Source organism: Centroberyx affinis, unplaced genomic scaffold (genome assembly GCF_046629955.1).
Source record: "Centroberyx affinis isolate AG114_WGS23_722 - 3 ecotype Tasmania unplaced genomic scaffold, CSIRO-AGI_Caff_v1 ptg001146l_1, whole genome shotgun sequence".
Taxonomy (NCBI): Eukaryota; Metazoa; Chordata; class Actinopteri; order Beryciformes; family Berycidae; genus Centroberyx; species Centroberyx affinis.
Window position 1 is genome coordinate 73,918 of NW_027279680.1, and position 23,191 is coordinate 97,108.

The 23,191-nt window shown below is 40.0% G+C and overlaps 2 protein-coding genes across 4 annotated transcripts; one reads left to right on the forward strand and one right to left on the reverse strand.

Annotated features, from left to right (window-relative positions):
• The first annotated feature begins 471 nt into the window (after nucleotides 1-471).
• pla2g7 (phospholipase A2, group VII (platelet-activating factor acetylhydrolase, plasma)) lies at nucleotides 472-11,326 on the forward strand. 3 transcript variants are annotated; one of them, XM_071524090.1, is made up of 11 exons: nucleotides 472-606; nucleotides 1,686-1,813; nucleotides 2,708-2,858; nucleotides 2,971-3,064; nucleotides 3,488-3,556; nucleotides 4,937-5,108; nucleotides 5,970-6,083; nucleotides 6,814-6,905; nucleotides 7,504-7,674; nucleotides 8,873-9,021; nucleotides 9,225-11,326. In XM_071524090.1, exons 2-11 carry the CDS (start codon nucleotides 1,718-1,720, stop codon nucleotides 9,323-9,325), a joined length of 1,209 nt encoding a protein of 402 aa, XP_071380191.1. In that variant the 5' UTR covers nucleotides 472-606; nucleotides 1,686-1,717; the 3' UTR covers nucleotides 9,326-11,326. The 3 variants fall into 3 exon arrangements, with proteins under 3 accessions (XP_071380191.1, XP_071380190.1, XP_071380192.1); XM_071524089.1 differs by having other exon boundaries at nucleotides 496-765; XM_071524091.1 differs by having other exon boundaries at nucleotides 506-606; nucleotides 1,667-1,813.
• tdrd6a (tudor domain containing 6a) lies at nucleotides 11,307-22,586 on the reverse strand. Its single transcript, XM_071524088.1, has 14 exons — nucleotides 16,676-22,586; nucleotides 16,123-16,244; nucleotides 15,530-15,631; nucleotides 15,395-15,455; nucleotides 14,642-14,721; nucleotides 14,304-14,384; nucleotides 14,023-14,077; nucleotides 13,523-13,602; nucleotides 13,330-13,384; nucleotides 12,988-13,055; nucleotides 12,831-12,894; nucleotides 12,486-12,562; nucleotides 11,897-11,954; nucleotides 11,307-11,446 (listed from the first exon to the last, which is right to left on the reverse strand). Exons 1-14 carry the CDS (start codon nucleotides 22,584-22,586, stop codon nucleotides 11,334-11,336), a joined length of 6,927 nt encoding a protein of 2,308 aa, XP_071380189.1. The 3' UTR covers nucleotides 11,307-11,333.
• Between the last annotated feature and the right edge of the window lie 605 nt (nucleotides 22,587-23,191).

Consider the following 23,191-nt stretch of genomic DNA (forward strand, 5'->3'; position numbering starts at 1 on the left):
ACTGCCCCCTACAGTGGTGGAGTGTAACGTTACTGATATGGAATATATTACCAAATACGCCGAATACTGAACAAAACACCATCTGTTTGCCTGTCTATAAGTACACAGAGAAGAGCAGGTCACATCACAGCAAAATGTCGCTCAAAGCGTTGATGATTTTTGTCAACAAATGCACGTGCCCGCTGACTGCAGGACTGTCCGTCAGAGTCGCTGCCTCCACCCAGAGCCATACATAAAATAGAGTTTGGCTATGTTTAACTGAGAGGGGCTGTGCAGATGCCGAAACTGTCTCTTAAAGTAGTGAGTATCGGCTGCCTGCACGTAACTTAGTTAACACTGGGATGCCTGACATCGTAAAAGCCAGTCAGAGCTAGCTCGGCTGCTACAGACAGTTGCAGTGACCAAACTCTGTCTATCATTGGCTCTGGTTTTGCCCATGTTTACGCTACTAGCTAGCTGACGGTAACGGGTTAGCGACCTGTCAAACCACTCCCGAGTGACTCATACCGGTACATTTATCACTAGATAGATAAATCACCTGGTAATGTTACGAAACTGATAACAAGTTAACGTTAACGTTAGCACCAACACGCTTCTCTTTCTCCGGTAGGCCTTGGTTTTCTATTTTATTCGATTTTTTTTTAGCTAACAGCTAGAAGATATCTAACTAGGTTAGCTTGCTGGTCAAGCTGTCGAGGTCGATGTTTTCTAATGGAGGATTCGTACAGTTGTTAGCCAAGAAGATTTACGCGTGGTCAAGGACAGGTATGGGTTGAATTGTAACTACCGTCACCTACCTGAAAATGTCATACTTTTACAGCCAAATAATCTCACTTCTTATTTTCAGTCATTGTAGGAGATAACAACAACAGCTGTCAGTTGTTAAGTTGAATCAAGAATTGTCAGTCAGTTATCCATGACATTACTACAGATGATTTACTCTGGCTACTTATTGCCTGTTGTAATAACTGACAGTATTTTGGTCTTAAAGTTTGACAGCATGTTACATGTTAACACAGCATGTTGTATAAATCTAAAATTGAAGATGCTGTGTTGTTAATACAACTATCTAGTATAGAGGGAAGGATTAAACTTTCAGTGAGCATCTATGGAAATGATGAAAATTCACCCAAGTTACACCATTTAATTTGTGGCCATCCAGAGAAAAAAGATAATACAGACTGACAAACAACTGACAGACAGTAAAGTATAGACTGGACAAGGATCTCTGTTAACTGCTAATGGATATAGGGTCAAAACCAGGCTAAAATTGATAAATTGGTAAATCCAGTATCAAGAGCAACCTAAACATCAGAAACGTAAGAAATGAAGTAACTTTATTCATATACAGAATTAATTTAGATATCACTTATGGTATGGAAAGACATTTTTTTTTTTTTAAATGGATTTTTTTTCTAATGATCCCCAACTAATGATCTGTGATATTGTTCAATTTAAAAATGGATAAAATCAGTATTCAGTATCAGCTGACATTTAAAATGCACTACCTGGAGTCAGTGTTAGTAGGGCAAAAGTTGTATCAATGTTATCTCTGTCATAAAAGTCGTGTTGTCGTGTCTCTGTCATATCTGTCATCCACGTCGTCCCTGCCAAGTTGCAGTGGTGTGATCACTGTCTCTACCCTCTGCATGTCACATACTGTAAGTGTCGTCTTCACTGGACAGATCAGTGGAGGTGCCAGCTCGGTTTCTTCACCATGGGGAACGCCTGCAGTAATAACCTGGGGATCCCTCCAGCCAAAGGCCCCAACGCTGTGGGATGCACTGACTTCATGATGGATCACACTGCACAGGTATATCCATTCAAAGAGGACACTGCTGCTTCCCCCTTTTTAGTGTTAGATCTCAAGAATGTGATTAAACTGGAATATCCCTGAATTTCAGCATGGGGTTAAAGCCTAAAGCCGCTGTACACACAATAGGATTTAAATGGAAAGAGAGGGCAAGGCTGAGTGTAACATTGCAATCTCCTTGGTCACAGCAAAAATGGCTACCATAGAAGTTGCTTAGTCACTTGACTGCTTGGTCAACTAAAAAAACAATACTCATTTCCTTTACAACATCACCTGTTCACTCTGGCAGCAAGGCCCAACAAGGACAATTTCTTAGTACGGTTATCTTAGCCAAAATTATCTCGATATACAATATTATCTTGATAATTATTAAAAGATGAAAACTCTAAAAACAGTGCTGTAATATGCTTCAATTACATAAAAACGAATTTGTCATATCAATCACAAGACATTTGACTTTTTTAAATAACAGCTTTTCAATTTTTAAATAACAGCATCTACACTAAATAAAGTCAAATGCGTCTCAAATAAAGTGCTACTTTAACTCAGTCAGCAACATGAATATAACAGTTATTAGAGGGCTTCCCCTTTTGGGGAAAATATAGCATCATGGTTATCACTGTGGTCACGGTAATACAAATTGTTGGAGGTGTTATAACCATTATAGTTTTTACCGCGATATACTGTGTAGGAATACTGGTTATTGTCCCATGCCTAGACAAGAGTTTCAAAGTTCACCATGAGTTGAGACAGGATCCGTACCCAAAAACTGCATTCACAACTTTTTATTTCACCGGCCTATTTGGGCTATACCACTGCTAGTCATATCACAGTGAACAGTGCACGTACATGAACACCATGTAAATGATTGTGTCAACTCTGTCGTATCTACAGGGCAGCTTCTTCCGGCTTTACTATCCTTGCCAAGAGTCAGAGAAAGCAGAAAAACCAGACTGGATCCCGTGCAAAGAGTACTTCAACGGTCTGGCAGACTTCATGAAAATAAACAGGAGCGTCAGTGAAAGGATTTTCAACTACCTCTTTGGTGAATATCTAATGCATCTAACATCATAGAACATCTAACACATTTTTTATGCAAGTGTCTGCTGTTGAAACTGGTCTTTAACAAGCATTTTGTTTGTTTTTGTTTGTTTAAGGATCCTTTAAGATCCCAGCCTACTTGGACGCTCCATTCAAACAGAATGGAAAATGCCCAGTAGTGATCTTCTCGCACGGCCTGGGAGCCTTCAGGTACACACAACACACTTATATTACAATAATAATAATAATAATAATTATAAACTTTATTTATATAGCACCTTTCAAAACAATAAAGTTACAAAGTGCTTAACAACAAACAAAAACATAGAGTAAAAATATAAAGAAAGTATGACTGACACAACTACAGGAACGATGAAGTAAAATATAGAACTGCAAAACAAGGAACAGAAAACAAGGAATAGAAAAATTCCTATTAAAAAAAGCCTCTACAAGACCTTGATAAAAACCTTGATAAAAACACAGCTACAGCAACAGGCAACAATGAAGTAAAAATAGAACAACTAGGAAACGAGGAACATTATGACGCTCCTATGGCACTTATTCATTGTGACAAGTTGAGCTCAGTTATTGTCTATCCAGAATGCTCTCATTCAAATCTCCTTGGTTTCCCAGGACTTTGTATTCAGCTATATGTGCAGAACTGGCTTCTCAGGGCTTCATTGTGGCATCGGTGGAACACAGGTATTTATACATCCATTACATTAACTATATGTTGACGTATAATGTCGTTCCATGCTGGTGTAATGATTCATTGGGGTGTTTTTCAGCGGCAGTGTAAAAATCAAAGAGGATTCTTGTTAGTGCCCAAATGAAGATGGGATCAGTCTGTGTCCTAATAGTAATAAATATGTGAGACAGCTGTAAAAGCGCCAAGGTAATAGTTTACAGTGTAAGCAGATGCAATGTTGTCAGCATGGTAAATTATATATAATGTATAGGATATAGTTAAAACATTATCTGTGCCAAAATGTTTAACTACTTGAGCTATATTGAAATTACAGGCGTATATACACTCAAACTTTCAAACTAGCGCTTGGTGTCAGTCGGAGGAAGCTCTAGCTGGATGCGAGCCAAGCAAACAATAACAGAGGACTCTCTCCATAGACATGTGGCAGTCGCCCCCCTCTATAAGCGGCTATCTGTTGAGTAGGAGTGGAAAGGGTGTGCAGACAATAGTACGAACCAGGTCATCACATTTCTTTTCAGTAAAGAGTGCAGGGGACAGTATGGAGATGAACATAATGGCTTGCCCACAGCTAGTCAGTTGATTGACGTGGAATACCTCTGTACTGCAGCAGCAGGTTAAAGCCCAAAGCCATTGAATATGAATGTATAGAAAGGAAATGCCCCTAGTTTATCGTGGTAAACTCCTTGGTTACAGCTAGAATGGCTGCCCTAGTGTTTTAACAGTGTTGTCATGGAAACAGCCATTGTTCCACATGCTTCACATGATTCCAGTGGTGCCCTTGTCACACTGCCAAATTAGCTTGCTTAGTCTCTAGTAGGAAAAAAAAAGAAAAAGAAAAAAGGCAAGAAAAAAACAAAGGCTAATTTCTAATTCAGCATCACGTTTACTGTGAACTACTGCAACCCCCTGTTCACTCTGGCAACAAGTCCCAACAAGGACAAGGGTTTCAAAGTTCAGCATGAGGAGAGAGGGAGAGAGGGAGAGAGAGAGAGAGAGAGAGGGAGAGAAAGAGAGGAGAGAGAGTGACTAATGATTAATGCACAGATCATACACTCATTTATCAGATTCTTGAAGTAGGACTTTGAAACTTTGCAGTTTTCTTATTCACATGTAACTCAAGATACAGGTCTATCTTAGTCCAGTATTTACAAATAACATAAAGGACAGAATGTTAAGTTTCATCTTACCTTTTCCTTTTATCTTTAGACTCAGTTTTGTAGAAAGGGAAAAAATAAGATAGCATCAACATTCAAAATCTGATAAGCTGTTGCATGCTTTTGGTTCAAGGTATGCTAAATAAATCTGTGAAAGAAAACTATCATATTTGCACATTTGGACATTCATAATTGTCTTTTTATTTTTTTTTAATGCAGAGATCAGTCTGCCTCAGCTACGTATTATTACCGTGAAAAGCCAGAGTCCGAGAAGAGAGATGAGGCTTTGCCTAAAACATCAGTTTCGACTCCAGACGGCCTGGAAGAGGAGTGGATGTACTACAGAGCTCTGCAGCATGGAGAGAGCGAGTTCACCCTCAGAAACAAACAAGTAAAACAAAGCAAAAAAGAAAGAAATAAACAAGTATAGATCAAGTGTTTCATCACAAAACATCTATCCACTTTGGGAGGAAAACTACATTCCCAGTTTTCATGAATCAGTATTTCTAAAATATCTTCCAAGTCCCTCCTGAACAAAATGTTGCTATGTTGTAAGCAAAAGTAAAGATGGCGAGTTACTTTTAATAATATTCCATAATGTATTTCACATTCCGTTTTTAGATTACATACTTTAGGTTTAGGTAGACTCTTATCTAGAGCAACTTGCCATGAGTGCAGCAGTAGAATAAGCTTCAATTCCCACATCATCATAGATATTTAACTTAATTTTAGAGGGAGAGGAAGTGGGTGATATGTGAGAGGTGATATCATTCACTGGGGAGAGGGTGGTGTGACGCACCTACTCCTTGAAGAGATGAGTTTTCAACCTGTGACGCTAGCAGCCATTGTGTAAGAGTACAGGTGGGGAAATGACTCCTCTGTCACAGAAAGAGAATTTAGAATCACTGCCAGCTGGATTGCACAACATCTGAACCTTATCCATACTAAGCAGTGGGAAAATGTGCAGCAGTGCAGTGTGATGTTATTAAATTCAAACCACATGCTCCTTTCTTTGGTATTTTATCTGATCTGTCTGCTGCCTCTTTCATTAAAAATACAACCTAGCATTTAATTTACTTTTCAGCTTTTTCATTTCCTTCCGTTATGGACATTCATTCTTGCTGTTTTGTAGTGTTTGGAAATATTTCTCTATGTTGAGTTTGGGGAAATTCGTGACAATGTGATAATATTTGTTGTTGTTTTTTCCCCCTTCCCCTGTGACCTATGCTGTTTTTTTTCTTGTTATTTACAGGTGAAACAAAGAGCAGACGAATGCATTCGGGCCTTGGATAAACTAATTGAAATCAACTCGGGGATTTCAGTGCAAAACGTGTTGAAAACACAGTTCGACTGGACGACATTGGAGGTAACAGATTTTCATGGTTACTATTATATTTTAATGTAATGTTTATTTGTTAAGTCTAGCCTTGGAGAGGTCAATAATCTGTTCTTTGCAATGTAAAACTGGCCAAGACAGAAGCAGCATGTTTAGTTTCAAACAAAACCACAACAAAAAATATATAAGCAAGTTTTTGCACTCTTATGACACATGTTTAGTTTAATTTAGTATAGCATAACTTGTGATTCATCCATGAAAAGGGACGTATCAGCAGGCACCCTTAGGAGAAGACTGCAGGCAAAAGGCAAATTGAAAAAGAAGCAGAAAAAAAATCAATATGAGCACTGGTAAACAAAATTACAGGAACAATTTAAAAATTCTAATTCATTTACATTGCCGCTTTTTCCTCAGTGGATGGGCCTAAAGGGACATTCTCCTTCTTGATTAGATGAGATTTGATTAGGAAACTTAAATGCCATCAATGAATTAGTTTGCATTAAAAAAAAACAACACAACAGTCAGTTTCCATTCTAGTAACCGACCCACATCACATAAGCAAAGTACCAGACTGTATGATACAGCATCAGAGTTAAATTTCATAGTATTATAGTAATGTGTGATGGTCATACATCAGTTGATCAGCTAAGTGACCAGATGGCAGAAACTCAAACTGATCAAGTTAGTCAATTCCAAGTAATAATAACTTTCCATCATGCTGTTACTCATTATCCCTTTCTCCTTGTCCCCTGGCTGACAGAACTCCATGGACCTGTGTAGGATAGCTGCAATGGGCCATTCCTTCGGGGGAGCAACAGTGATCGAAGCGCTGTGCAAAGAGGTTAAATTCAAGTATGTGCATTTGAAACATCATCCTTTTCAGTAGTTGAGGTCTCTTTGATCCATCATGTCTCCTTGTCATGAAGAAGATGCAGTTCAGGGGAAGAAGATCAAATCACATCAGGAACTTCAAAAAGTCACTGAAAACAGTGATAAAACGTAGTGATTATAGAGATGCAGTCAATCTGTGCAGGAGATAAAAAAAACAAAACAAAAAAACAAGGGGCAAATAAAAACTGCATCACACTACATCTCGAATTGCATGCATTAATAAATGTCATAGTGGTAGATATTTGGGCTAGGCGAAAAAAGAAAATGTATAACAGGACATAGACTTAATATTAATCTATGTATTTGTTAAGTCTATGGAAAACATGCTTAAAAACAAACTTCTATACAAACTCAGCCAAGACGCACGATCAGGACTAGCCCACTACAGACTATTGTATTCTAGGGTACAACATCGCTCTACATACTGATTGGTCTTGTCTGTATCACTGAAAAGAGTTACAAGTGCTTTGGTAAAAATATATATATATACTGTATGTTGACAAATGATGTCTACACTGTAGCTTTTTTCAGGATTTAAACTGTCATGCTCTGTGACTAGGTGCGGCGTAGCCCTGGATGCCTGGATGTCCCCTCTGGATGAAGAGATCTTCCCCCGGGTGAAGCAGCCCATCTTCTTCATCAACTCGGAGAAGTTCCAGTGGGCAGGAAACATCAGCCGCATGAGGAAGCTGGACTCGGCCCTCATACAGAGGAAAATGATCACTATCAGGTACGACAGGCACAACAATAACAGGTTTAGACGTAATAGAACTTGATGTCAAATAGGGCTGAACGATTTTGAAAAAATATGTAATTGCGATTATTTTGACTGATACTGTAATTGCGATATGATTTGCGATATTAGAGGGAATGATCATTTTTACATCATTATTCTCATTTTCATTGAAAAACGTATTAAAATGATTATGGTGTGATTTTTGCGGGGATCTGTACCAAACAAAGATGTTTTCTTAAGTCGATGTGTAGGCCAGGACATCTCTGCAGCACGACAATATTTAATTTAAAATGGTATTTTGACACACATTTCGCCTTTAACAAATATTGCGCCTCCTGCGATTTGAAAATTGCAGTAGGCCATATTGCGATTTCAATAAAATTTTGATTAATTGATCAGCCCTAATGTCAAACTGTGTTGGGAATTTTAATAGTTTGCAATTTCACAGCTAGTACTTCTCAGCTCAGGCTAATGCCGCTTCTGTCCTCATTCAGAATTTGACTGTATTATAGTGTTGGGGAGTAGTTTCACTACATGTAAGTAATCTAGTAGTTTAAGTACATTTTGTAGTAGCTTGGTGGTAAATTCAAATTTGGATAGTGTTTTTAGCAGTTTAGTTATTTTGAGGCGTAGTTAACTACTGCAACTACCAACTATTTTTGGCTATAAAAATGAACAAGTCAGATGTTACAAAGACCCTGTTATTTATCTTAAGTTTACATCCAACAGAAAGTTAGCATTGTGATGAAGGATTATTTGGCTTTGACAGAAGCAGCTGTTAGAAATAGTCCTTCACTTTATTTCAAATAAAAGTTCTTAAAATCCTAATCAGTGGTATTTATTACAGTCATGTGATTCTGTATTATATTACATTGCAGATGTAGATATGATCTTTTTTTTTTTTTTACAATAGTTTGAACTAAATTTCCTGAGTAACTTAAGTTAACCAAACTATATTTCTCTTGAGGGTAGCTTTATTGTAGTTCAGTTTCTTTCAGTGTGAATTAATTGGTAGCTTGTAAAGTTATGCTTTCAGAGTAACTTCCCCAACACTGGTATTCTAATGGAAATAGTATGGGGATGTCAGCCAAGTAATCTCTGATCTCTAGATATCATAAGTGTCATCTCATGGTAAAATCATAGTATTTTCACTATGTGGTAATGTTTGTGTTCCTCTGTGTTCCTTCATCAGAGGAACAGTCCACCAGAGTTTCCCAGACTTCACCTTCCTCACCGGCAACTGGATCGGAAAGCTGATGAAGCTGAAGGGAGAGATCGACCCAGAGCTCGCCATAGACCTCTCCAACAAAGCAACGCTAGCCTTTCTACAACGCCACCTCGGTAAGGAAAATGGATCAATTAACATTCAACCTCACGTCTCAGCAGGCAGGGACACATTCCAGATGCACCATGCCACTCTACGTCCCACCTTTCTTGTCACTCAGCGTTGCTTATTTTAAAGCAGAAGTGCTATAACACATTGATTTTAAAATTCTGCATAATGTTGACATTAAGATTTGTGCTGAAAACCTTGAATTTTGCAGGTCTGGAGAAGGACTTCAATCGATGGGACCCTCTGATTGACGGGAAGGATGAAAACCTCATTTCAGGAACCAATGTTACTGTGCTCCAGTCTTCCATCTGAACCACCGTTCTGCCTCACACTCTGCTGAAATACCAGTGACTGCCTGGCCTGTGGTCGAACGATCTTGCCTTGCGCATGGGAGTCAATGGAATGGTCCTACAATGTCCAGCCTGGCATTTCAAGCAGACAAATATATTTCAAAGAAGGATTAGCAGGGAGGTTTTGACCTCGGATTTCTCCACATGAAAGCTCGGGCAAGGAAAGCTGATCCCAGCCTGGTCAGCAGTAAAGAGTGACTTCACCTTCCGAGTATTTGTTTTGTCCCGTGCGAATCCGATAACTGCAGAAAATATCACCACTCAATGTACCAATATTTGTTTCACCGGGCCTTGAATGAATGTTGCGTAGGAACAGATGCACAAATGTGAACTATGTTGAATCATTACCAGTAATTTCTCAGAGAAATGTTTCCGAACATGATACAAGTTTTATGGTCTCCTAGAATGTATATAAAAAGCCAACCTTGAAATACTTAGGCTTATCAATCATTATTTTACCCGAATATGAATGACTCTTTTGACATGATACCAGTTCCATCAGAGACAAGCTACACTATGGTTGCAGTGTGGTTGTGATACACCCCCTTAAAGAAATACTAACCCAACCAATGTGTTAGTGTTGGGTATGGTTTAAAAAAAACAAACTTTCTTTTATATATGATCTTAGACTAGTAATTTGATTATATACTCAATATTTACCTAGTCATAGTAATATAAATTTATTTATCCATCATGCTTCCACAGTATGCTATACAATTATATCATCAAGCTGATCAAAACGATACCAACACTAAAATTCAGGAAAAAGTAGAGCGAGATGTTTCCTGAGCCAACAGATACATGAAGATACTATGTGCCTTAACTCGCAGTACTGTTCATCCTGGGTTATTGAAATGTAACAGCCTCTCTACTTTTATACACTTACTGTCTGAAATATCTGCATTTGTACACTACTGAAATCCAATAAATTTGGTTTGTATACAAATATGAAATACTGCTCTAAAGTGCTTTGTTCCATGTTAAATCCTAATAGTGTCATCATACTGAAATGGTTTCAGGGTTCAAATCAGACTGAAATCAGCACATTCTGTCACTCAAGTTTATTAGTTATTAGTTATTTATTAACTCCTTAACTAATATCTTCACTGCCATAAGGGAGCAATGGGATTTAAGGGTAAAAAAAAAAAAACAGTCATTTACTTGCCCAGTATCTCACTTGTATTAAGTGACTGAAGTGCCTGCATGTATGAAAAAAAATGTCCAAAAATCACCTTTTCAGAAAAAGAGGAGCGTAATCAATTGTGAATGGGCTTTCTCATCTTTAAAGTCATTAAAAACTGCTCAGAACACAAACCATCAACACAAATAAACACATGAAATTAACCAAAATTGTCGTTGCCAACATAAATTATTGTGCCAACATAAATTTCTCTCAAACATCTGCACATTTCCACACCTAATGCAGGATCAAGCTTCTTCTGGCACTCTTGAAAATTAAATTCTGTAGAATTTCACCTGGCTCAAACAGTCATTAGTATTCGACACAACATTCAATACTCAAAATTATTTTTCAAAGACTTATTTGGCAATATACCAAACACCGCAACTCTAACAAACACTCAGATTGATCTTACAATGCTCCGATTAGCATATTGGGCAAGCACAAATATACTGATGAATTCAATGCTTCACAAAACTAAGGTTTTCACAACCATTGCAATGTGTTTTACCAAAACATTTTTACCAAGTGGTCACAGTATTTCAATAGGAACAATGAATTAGCCCAAAGATCAGAGGACATGCTAAGTCAACCAATGTATTTAAGACTTTGGCATGAAGCATTGTATGAGTACAAACAAAACAAGGTAAACTGAACTTGAACCTGGACATATTTTGAACTTAACAGAACATAAGCAGTTGATAAACTTCCATCTGAGGTGTCTGGTAAGGACGTGTGGAGGAAATGTGTTTCAGACCACAAGACCGCCTCCTAATTCCAGTATTTCCAGTCACAATTCTTCTTGCTGCTGAGGCGGCTCAGTCTCCCTCACGAATATGACGCTGTCATCAGAACTGTCCTCGATTACCAGAGAAAGATGAGTCACCATTGACAACTGGGCCTCTTCAAGGGGAAAAAGTTGAAGGGATTACTTGGTATTGTTGACACCAGAACTCAACACACTTCAAAGCCTGTTGGTGTAATTCCTGCCATGGAAATGTATTATTGACTTGGGAACTGAGGATGTGATGAAAACAAATAGAATGGACAAGATGAGACAAATGAGCAATAGTGTGGTGTGTGAGTCTGAGCAGATGTGTTATGGAAAAAGGTGTTCACTGAACATCACAGTGGCAGTTGTGTTGAATTATTAAGCTTTTTCACAGCCTTGTGGATGAGCTGAAGGAGCAACAGAAAGCTCTATTCTTATTTATATCCTGTTCTTCTTTGATGGATCCCATTACTACTTGCTGCTGCAATTTCCTCATGGGGACTGATTAAAGTTTAATCTAATCCAGCATTCTAAAATCAGACGTAAAAAAAACATCATCATGGTACCATGCGATCACTTACCAAGACTGTCGACGGCAGAACAGGACATTTCTTCCACAAACACATCGTCCTTTAAATCCTGGAAAATCATTAGAAAAAATTCAGACCACAAAGCTGTTCTATGGACAGCAGTGTGAATCCTTGTTCCTAAACATTTTCCATTTCAACATTCAATACTCAGGCCAGACTTTAATGACCAGATTTGTACAGATTTGTTTGGATGGTAACTATGATGAATGGTGATAATGGCTTGGCAATATATCACTGTATAGCTGATGCTAATTAAAAAAAAAAAAAACTCACAATGTGAAATGACAGTGAGTCTACAACCACATAAAACCCATGATACACACACTGTATAACCAAGCCAGGCCTTTTGTCGAATTGGCAAACTGTCTAAGTGGAAAATATCAACTGAAATTTCCTTACTTATTCAGACCTAGTGTAAGAACCCTGTGTCCTTTGGCAGTTTGTATTAGAAAGGAACAGTATTAAATTGTAAGCGCTATGTCCTAGAACAGTTTGGTCTCTTTTCTCATTTGTATGTGGCTCTGAAGAAAAGCATCAAATAGCATCTTATATTTTTTGCCATGACAGTGAATTCTGTTACCGTATTTTGTGTGGGGGTTGTGTGCGCAGGCAGCTCACTGGACACTGTTTCAGCTTCACGTGCCACATCTGGAAGCACTAGGGGATATCAGAGGAAGATCAGGCTTACAAAACAGCAGGACAATATCTGCATTCAAATAATGAAGATATGCTTGCTGTCAAAGAAGTAGGTCAGATCAATGTCACAAAAAGCAAACAAGATGAGATGTGGATTTCTTGTTTGGCCATTAATAGTAGAGTTCAATGGACAATAACTGAATCAAAGAGACAAAAACAGTAATCACAAGGCGTGTCTGACACATTGTTTTTGTTGTTCATTCTGTAAGCACAAAATATGGTCTCATACCAATGCAGACATCTGCAGAACAGGCCTCTTCAATAAGGCAGGTCACCTCTCCAACCAGATTATCCTAAACAAACAGCAACAGTGAGAACACACACTTGTCAGAAATAAGTACTTTTGCAGTTTTGTTTTTTGGATTTTGTTGATTGAATTCCATTACCGTATTCTGAGAGAGAACTGTGTCTGTGTGAGGCTCACTAGCTGCTGGTTCAGTGTCAGCTAGCAGGGCTGCAGAGACAAAGGCACATAAGTAGATAACAGAAGTACAATGATGCCTATGTTTTAGTTTCCATGAAGTATAACGGTCACAATAGTCACTTTTTTACAACAAGATCAAGTAGGCATGCCAGAGCCAACTGAAAATGTTAAAATCAATTATCTGTTGGCAAAAAAAACATGTCAGTGTGTACATGCACATGCGTTGGAGGAATGGAAAAGGGACGGAAATGTGTTCAGCGATTGTATTCGGCATACTAAGAATCACAAGGCGATCACAACAAACCAGAATCTTTATCCTCATGATGAGCGGGTGTCTCTTCTTCAATCATCAAGTTGTTCTAAAATGGAACAGATCATTGATCACTGTGTGTAATACAGACCATGTCAATGGTCACTTTCAATATTCTCATATACAGTTAACAAAAAAATGGTACAGGTACACTTCTATACAAACCACTGCAGTTCCGTTCCATTACCTTGTTATGCGTGGGAGCACATGGTGCCTCCTCCTGTAGGGCATCGTCTCCAGTTTCAACTTCCTGTTCTGTACAAACATCTGTGAAGATAGTCACAATCACACACACATATTCACATCATCAATCTGTGAACACAAACAGTACTTTACTTTTTGCCTCAGCGAACCACATTTGCAAAATGCTTCTAGACCCAAACTGATGTTGTAGGCTAATGTGAAAGCTTGCCTCACAAACTGTACCCTAAGCCTACAGTATATACAATTACAATTTCCCATTTGGCAGACGCTTTTATCCAAAGCGACGTACACATAAGATTTTAATACAACACAAGCAAGGATCTAGTCAGGAGAGAACGACAGTAAGTGCCATAAAGCTAAGTTCTAGTCCGACAGGTGCATAAAGGCAGATAAAGAATTATATCTGATATATATATATATATATGTATGTGTGTGTGTATATACAGATCTGATAGAGCTTGTTTGTGGTTAGGATTCACACACCAATAAATTGTTGCACAGGAAGCACACAGGAAGACAGCAGTGATGCATTCTGCACCTACAATGTAAGAGAACACACCAAACAAATGCAACAAAAATCACAATCACAGTCAAAATCAACAGAAAAAGGAGTACTATATTTGTCCTTGCAAGTATTTCCATTCAGTATTACAATTTATGTAAATGTACAAAAATTACCATACATACAACATTAAAATGGAAATTAAAAGTTGTTATGGCAAGGGTTATGTTAGTGTGTATGGTGATACAAATAACTTTTATACCTGCTTTGATTCTTCAGAGATCAGATCAAATGTTTTGTGCAGGTCAACATATGCCTTGGGACCAACATCCTCCTGGGGAGCCTTTAGAAAAAAATATGAAGTAACCACAACTCTAATTATAACGCAGACAATGTGTAATTACATCCAAATGGTGCCAATGTCCATTTACCCCTATGTACTGTACAGTAAACACATTCAACTCTTATGAGCATCACACATTTCATGTACAGGCTTTTCCACTGCTGTGTCTAACCCACCCTGAACTTCAACTACATCACTCAACATAAAATCCAATAGAAAATAGTTGGAAATTGAAATGTCATTGTCATACAAATTACCATTTCCTCTGTTGCCATAGTGTTAACAGGATCATCACTTGCAATGATGTCCTCACTGTCATCTCCTTGCTCATCTGGGTCTGCAAATAAAAAGGAAAAAAGCAACACATTAATATGGAGCAGTGCCATAAACACAGCTCATTGACTATAGTTCGATGACGGTCATCTGTTGCTTGCCTACCAAGATGGCTGTGTGGTAAAACAACACAAATGCTTTAGAAAGCCCAAGTAAAAGAAGTATGGTAACGGTTAAAAGATTTGCATTAAAAATTCTAATAAAATTAAAATATTTAAGGATTTGCCATTATATGTATGTAAGCATCAAGTTCAAGTATGCAAGTTCAAGTACACAGTCCATCCTACCAGCAATCCTATACATTTAATTGTACATACATTAGCTTCTAAAACTGTGAACTGTTCTGTTGAAATGGGAAGCATAGAAAGAAAACAGGTAGCGATGCAACTCTATCCCTGGCATGCGACATTTGCTTTATATGAAAAACTTTTTTCTTCAAAGTAATTGAAAGAAACTAGCATCTGCAAGGGTTACATATATGCAGTAAAGTAAAAAGAAGGGTTTTTTCGTTTTGAAAAGAAGTGGATTCTAGTATAAAGTAGCAATAAAGTATAAAGAAATATGAGGAGTATGAAGCCTCCTAGTTTCCATCTCTGGGAATACAATCAGTGCTGACAGTTGTGGTCCCGAAAATGTCACAAGAATCCAGTCATAGTCCAAGCATGCAGCCAACTTACCAGCCTGAGAATCTGTATGAGATAAGGCCCTATCGTGGTCAGTCCTGTCATCATTATCACACTGAAAACAAGCAGACAGACAAGAAGACAGTGGTTAAATGAGGTAAATGAGAAGGAATGCTGCAGATAACATGCTGGTTGCATTATTTCACTGACCTGCTCAGGCTCTGGTAACACTATCTCAAAGACACTGTCATGGTTAACCATCATCTCAGTGTCACAATCAACCAGCAGAACCTAGAAATGAGGGACAACATAAAACCAGGTCAAGGTTGAAAAAAAAAACAGATGTAGTTAATATCTTCATCTTGACACAACACAATATAGACAAAGGATTCAAAGCTAAAGTGAAAAACTTCACATATATGCTGCTGTAACCGCACACTCAAGGCCCAAGACAATGGATTGAACACAAAAAACAGGATCTTTACTGAAGACCACCAAGACAAAGCAATGGTGACTATACAGAGTGATTTTAAACTTTTTAATAAATATTTCTTCCTTGCAGCATAACCAATATTTGCTAATTTGTGCAGGCTTATAAAAAAATATAGCCTACCCATACCCCTTATGCTACAAACCTTTCAGCTGACCTTGAAAGGACACACAAGGGCTTTTACAAAATAACATGGCAAATAACTCAATATTAAATCTCGTCTTCATGACCTTTGTGTGCCAACCCAGACTTTGAAAATGACTAAACATTAATGAATACTTGGGGTCCTTACCAGTGTGCAGTCCCTTAAATTCTTCAAGACCCTTGCTTTGCACCACGACTTGAAAGCAGGTGACCAGACCACACAGGTAGAACCAATGGGGAGAAATTCAGAAGCTCTCAGTTGACCAAACTCTATAAACACATAAAATATGAGGGAAAGGGGGAACAAGCTAAATTAAATCCTGTTTTATATGAAAAGTTGCTGTGTTAAAAGTCTGTTTATGAACACCTAACAGTTACCACTACTGATACCAACCATACTGTACTGCATATAGCATGTGAAAAATAAACAACATGCTAAGAGACAATTTCAAGATGCTACATGCTGCATTATGTTGCTTTCTGCAGTTTGTTAATTTCAAAATCACTCATGCCATACAGCATTATGGGTTTGATTTTTCTTTAACTCTGCTGCTTTCAAGTTTAACATCATTGCGATATACTGATTCATTCACACCTGTTTAATCATTTTCAAATTCAATATTATGAAATAGCCTACTGATAAACATATTGTGTAGAATTCAGAGACAAGGACCACTGGAGAAATGAATTGTGCAACTTACCAGAATCTTTCATGATGTCAGAGTTGTCTTCCACATTATGGGTAACCAGCTCTTGAGGCAGAGACTCCAGCTCAGCAACCACAGTCTCAGACTCTTCCTCATCCATGTGACAGTACTCCTCCTGGGTTATCAACTTGTCTGTAGTGGCGGGAGCAGACTCTGGACTCTGAGGAACAGCCTCAATGCAAATCTTATTGCATATTTTCTGAATTTCCTTGGCATCTTGAACCATAGCCTCCCTGGGGTTCTCATATACGGATGGAGAAGAATTTAAGTCATCTGGGCCAACAGCTTGGTCCATCACTGATGCAGCCTCCTTTTCAAAGTCTTTGTCAGTTTCCACCACATTCATGTCAGAGCTCAAGGTCAAAGTATCATGTTCATGTTCACCATCTTCATCAGGCAGAGGTAACATGGTTTGATCTTTGCCGATACAATATGACAAAAGCTCATCATTGGGTTCTGCTTCAGATATCACAATAGAAGGAACTGTCGTCACCACTTGGTTGGAAACCATTTCACTCAGGCTCTCTCTCTTTGTCACTGGAGGAGATTTGACAGTTGCATTGTATTCTGAAGAAATCTGATCCATCTCTTCCTTTTGGGCATCAGTATAAGACTCAGATCGAACAGAACCCTCAGAGCAATCACTGTTCTTGAGACTACTTGCTAACTCTGAGGCCTCACTTGTTACACAAGGGATAACAAGCTCTGTGTGCTGCCCAAAACAAACATTAGTGCATTGCTCCTCTTTGTGGTCTCCCTGAGCGTCAGGCATTGCTGTCTCTTTCATAGCTGAATCACATGGTAGTTGTGGTGTTTTGTATGAAGTGGACAGTCCAATGGCATCAGGTTTGTTTTCTGTTGGGGAGCTCTTCCAGTGAGCTTTCATTGTCTCATTTATCTCCTGGCCTTCACATTCTATCTTGACAGAGCATCTGATCTGGCCTTGTTCTCCTCTTGTTACTTTAAGAACAGTCAGCTGTAATAACTTGTCTGTTATGAGCTCTGTTAACTCATCTATTGTCCCATCGTCCCAGGAGCCATGTGAAGGATCAAAGCCTTCAAGCTCACAGAGAAACGCCTGTGCCGGAGTTTCAACCAGTTCAGGTGGCATTTCCCTCACGTTCCTCACATTGACTTGGGACTTATTTCCATAGTCCACAAAGAGAATTGACAGCGTGTCTTCATCTTTGCTGATGACCTCTGCACGATACCACAGCTCATCTTCTACATAAAGGGCAATGCATGGTCTGCCAGGGTAGAGAGAGTTTGTATCAACAGGCTTGTGAAGTGCTGCATTCCCTACTTCTGAGACACTTCGTGTCATCTTATCAAGTTCTTCTGAGTCAGCAGACTGACACCAAAAGGACTGAGCACCATTTATAGTTGTGACATAAGCCTCCAACTTCTGTCCCTCAAGGAAGTCATGTTTGAGGTAGCACAGAGGACAGGAGTTCAATCTAGATTTCTCAGATGCCATCTGTCTGCTGGCAGAGTTCTGGACAGGCTTTTCCTCCACTTGTCCATGTTTCTCAGTTGGATCTTTACTAGGTAAATTACACATGACATTCACACCACTTTCCTCAAGGCTGACTTCCCACACAGATCCCGACTGCCTGATAAACCGGCACTTCAGCTCCTTGTCTCCGTTACCCCCAATGTCTTTTTTGAAAGTTGACACAACTTCTGGATCCAGCACTACATCTTTTCCAAGAGCTGCAGCTTCACTCAGCATACAGTGTGTGCTGTATGTAGGAAGTTGCAAGAATGGTTTGTGTAGCCTGTACATCTTGGAAATTGACATCACTGCTGTATTTCCATAGTCAACGAACTCAACGAGAGCCATTGTGTTTCCATGGATTTCTCTTACAACTGCACGATACCATGAAGAATCATCTGGGAACTCTGCCTGAACAAGGTCACCTGGATGCACATCTTTAATGTCGATGGCTTTGGTGGTTGACTGACAATCATTGAGTTTTTCCACAATTGAGAATATGTCATCCTCCTCTTTGACAAATTGTACATAGAAACTCAGTGGGTTGTTGCAGTGTGAGACAAAGACATCTGCTTCCATACCTGATGTTATGGATTTCGAGGGCAGGTCTGTGAGTTTAGGGAGGGCTTCAATCTCGAGTTCTGGGGCCACATTTTTCTTGTGAGATTCTGTGCCAGGAAATGTGGACTTGATGAACTGTTCGGGGGCTGTAGGAAGACTTTGTTTTATTGGTTTGGTATGGGCCTCCGCTGGGTCAGAGCCATTTCCAATACTGCTTGGTGTCCTGCCAGATAACCGCCTTTGGTGTGGAGGTCTGTACAGCTCTAATGACCGAGCTTTGGCTTTCTGACCGTTTTCTCGGTGTAAAGGCTTTGGAGCATTGTCTTTGGAAGATTTTGTCTCGTCTTCCATTCCATGTACTGGTTTTGTGGCAGACCCCTGGTTTGTCTTTGGGATTTGTGTATCATCTTCCATTTTTGTAGCTTGTTTCAGGACAGCCTTAGGAGTCTTTTGTGCATGATCTGCAGAGACCTCAAATGCTCTCCTACCCTGATAGACAACCTTCTCTTCTCTGTGCATCTCAATCTGAAACTGCTTTTTGATCTTGGAATTGACTTGAGTGCTTTCATAATACAGCTCAACCAGCAGTTTACCATCAGGTTCTTTGGCCACCACTAGCGCTCTGAATGTCTGTTCTGTCGCATGACTCTCAAACCAGCTATTCACCTCACTCGGAACATTGGCAGGGATATCGGAGAGACTACACTCAACAGCTTGCACAGGCACAGATATGATATCACTAGCCTCCCTGGGAACTGGAAGCAAGTCAGATTTGTCCACTGCAAGGGTGTCACCATAATCCACAAAGTGAACCATGATTGATGGCTGTGTGGTCTTGATCAGTCCCCTATACCACTGCCCATCAGTGTATTTCGCAAAGCACACAGTTCCAAAGACTGTTGGGAGCTTTGCGTTCTCAAGATGGTGACACAGATTGCTTAATTTCACCATGAGATCTTTCACCACATCAGCATTCCTCTGGAGCTGGCAGTAGAACTGATTGACCCCATTCACACATGTCACTGTGACCATTTCTTCTGTCCCCGTTTTAATGTTGTGTGTTGAGTAGTAGTATGTGTTCAGATGGACAGAGGACCCGGAGGCTTTCTTGGGAGGTGTGCTGTTTACAAGACTGACCATATGGCTGCAGACACTTTCAAAGGGAGTTTCTAGATCCACAATGTTGAAAACAACTTTCTGCTCATTGTACATGACGGCATATATGGTGCACTTTAAAATCACATGGTTGGACGCAGCAGCATCCACAAATTCCTCGAACAGAGCCATTGCTTCCTCACCCCAATCATTCTTGTTTGATGTGGGGTCAACAGGGTTGTACAGGCTGCATCGAAAAGCTTGACCTTTCAAATTCAGGAATGCTGGGCATATTCTTCTTAGGTCATAGAGGGAGACTGTCTTCATCTGGCCATAGTCAACGAACAGCACATCTGCGTGGGGCGTCACATGTTTGTGAATTATAAGGGCTCTGTACCACATTCCATTATCTGGATGGCGAGCAACACAAGCCGTTTCCACAAAAGGCTGAAACTGACTACTTGCGTAGTGAGTCTGCATGTCTTGCATAAGCAATTTCAAGTGCCCTGCATTTTGTACTAGTTGGCACCAGAAGTCATTTGGGCTTTCAATGTAAGACACACTGACGTCAAGGGCACTTCCTATGGGAAACATGTGCTCCTTAAAGGTAGTATTTCTGCTTTCATTGCTGGTGGGACCAACAGTGTTTTGGATTTGGAAAGAAATCCCACTGTTCCTGCATATTTCAGAAGGTTTGGCACCTGGATTCAGTCCTGCAGGGATAATAGCAGGTCGCATGGTCATCTTGTCTTTGGGTTGTTTCTGTGCCTCATCCTTCTCAGCAAAGCCAGAACTGCACATCATCTTACTGACATTTCGCTCTCCATGTGCTGTAGAATCTGTCATATGAACAACATAACCACCATCATATTTTGCTGTCACATGTACATTTAAGACTTTATCTGTGACTGCTTTGGTGAAAAAGTCAGTGGCACTCTGGCTCCATCTCTCATCGTTTGGCTTGACAGCAGCCAGCCTACATTTCAGTGCAAGGTGGGGCAGCTTTTTGAGCTTGTCGGGAAGGGTCCTGATGCTACTCCTATCAATCACTTCAGTGTTTCCATAATCAACAAAGAACATCTTGATTTGTGTCTCACCCACTTCAGACACAGTTGCTCTGTAGAAATCACCATCTTCTGCCCTGGCAGCACAGTAGAGGCCAACTGTTGGATTTCTCACCACATCTTCATTGACTGAATCCCTGTACAGATCAGAGATGCTATCCATCAGTTTATCAAACTCATTTGCATACTTCTGTGTTTGAATCCAAAACTCTGATGGACTGGACACATGCTGTACAACTGCCACATGGGAGGAGTTAAGAGGGAGGTCTTCAACTGGCAACTTTTTGCCTTCTGTTCCCTTCACAGCCTGCGCAGAAGTTGATATACTTCCTTGACTTTCTTGTCGAACCTGATGCTGGCCTCTGTATTTAGTGCTGTGGATGGCATAATCTCCAAGTGATTTTTCACACTCCACCAAACACCTATCCTTAGAGCCAAACAAGTTGTTAATATTTGTGTTTTCATCTCCATATAGCGTAACATAGTGAACCCCCTCTGAGAGGCTTTGGTACTCAAATTTGGCGATCACTGTCTTGTACAGGAGTAGGGTCCTGAGATAGTCAATATGGGTCGCTGTCCATCCCACACCTTTGTCAGTGATTCCGTGGAGGGAACAGATGTAAGTCACAACGGGCATCCTGAAGAACTCTGCAGCCAGTGGTCTTACATGCTCCACTTGGACAAACTGTTTTGTTCCATAGTCAACATTTAGTACTTCCACCACCTTGTTTGTCGGGAATACCTGCTGTAAAACAGACCGGTACCACCTACCATCACTTCCTCTTGCAGCACATGGGGACCCAAGCATATCAGGACTTACAATGCAAGTGGCCAGTCTGCCCTCATAGTGCTGGGTAATCTGCTCTGTGAGTTTCTTCAGCTCTTGTGAGAAAACCTTCAACTGGCAGAAAACCCGCTGTGGATTTGTCACTTCTGTGATGATTACAGTCTCTACAGTTCCTGTCGGCAGCTCTGGGTACATGAAAAGCTGTTGCTTGTGCATTTGCTCACCTGATCCCACAGGTTCATATCTCATGGAGTTCTGCTGAGTCTCTGGGGACACTGCAGCTCCACTGTGGGACTGCAGTGACCCAAGTACAAAGTCCTTGAAGCTTTCTGCAGACAACTTCTTGGCAAATCCCATCTCATACATTTGTTTAGATATGCAGGGGATGTGCAGGATGAATGTTCTGTGGGGCACCAGTACATCTTGGACACATGCCTTCACAGATTTCCCACAGAGAGATTTCAGAAACTCCATAGCCACTGGAGACCAGTAGTTCTCAGGCGACAGTGGTAACACATGAGCCAGCACGCAGAATTCCACTTCAGGCGGCTGGCAGAAGTACTCTTTCTTACCCCACGCCAGCATGCTTGTGGTGGCGCTATGCGTCCACCCTTTGTCAATAAGGAACACACTGTAATTCGAGCCATTTCTTGAGACTATGCGGGACCTGTACCAAGTATAATCCACCTGAACCAAGCACTGGTCACCAGGATTTCCTTCAAACTCATGAAATATTTTTCCAGGAGACTGAATATCTTTTGCTAAGTTCTGGTAGTCTGCTTTCTTTTCCTGGCTAAAGTTGCCCCAAAGCTCCACAAGCACACAACGAGGACTCAAGTTGACCCTGGTTATGAGAACTGTTACATCTGATCCTGGTGTAGGGAGTCCAGGGATTGAAGACATTTTGGTGCTTTCAAGAATTCCAGTTTTCCATTTGTTGTTGGCCTCATCAACACAGCTTACATGTCAGCACTGGGTGTATCTGGAAAACATGCATGCACACCCCACACACAGACACACAGTATGGAATAGACATGGTTAATTTCTGTGCTGTCTTTGACTAGGAACTCATTTCACCACTGATACACCTGATCAATTTTGTGTTTCCACAATGTTGGCTTTTTAGATAGCTCACCACAGTATTTTGTAAGATAACTATCACTCTCTTGTTAACACATCTGATTTGCTCAGTAGCTAATGTTACATAGCTAGAAGCTAGCATTAGTAGTGGCCACTTGCTGTGGCATGTTAACCACAGAACTTGAATGGATAGAACAGTCCTGCCACTGTTTGTCATGGTAATTCGGCTAGTACAGCATAAAATGGGACTATGGAATTGTAAGGGAGTTGCTTTGGTGACAACGCAAGTCTGGGCATTAAGGCTGTAAAGTGTGTCACACTTACATGAGAGCTGTGCAGATGTGTCTGTTGCACAACTAGCAAACTGTCTAAACTCAACTGAAAGCATTATCAAAGATAGTTCTTCTCTCGTTACTTCTCGTCAAAAT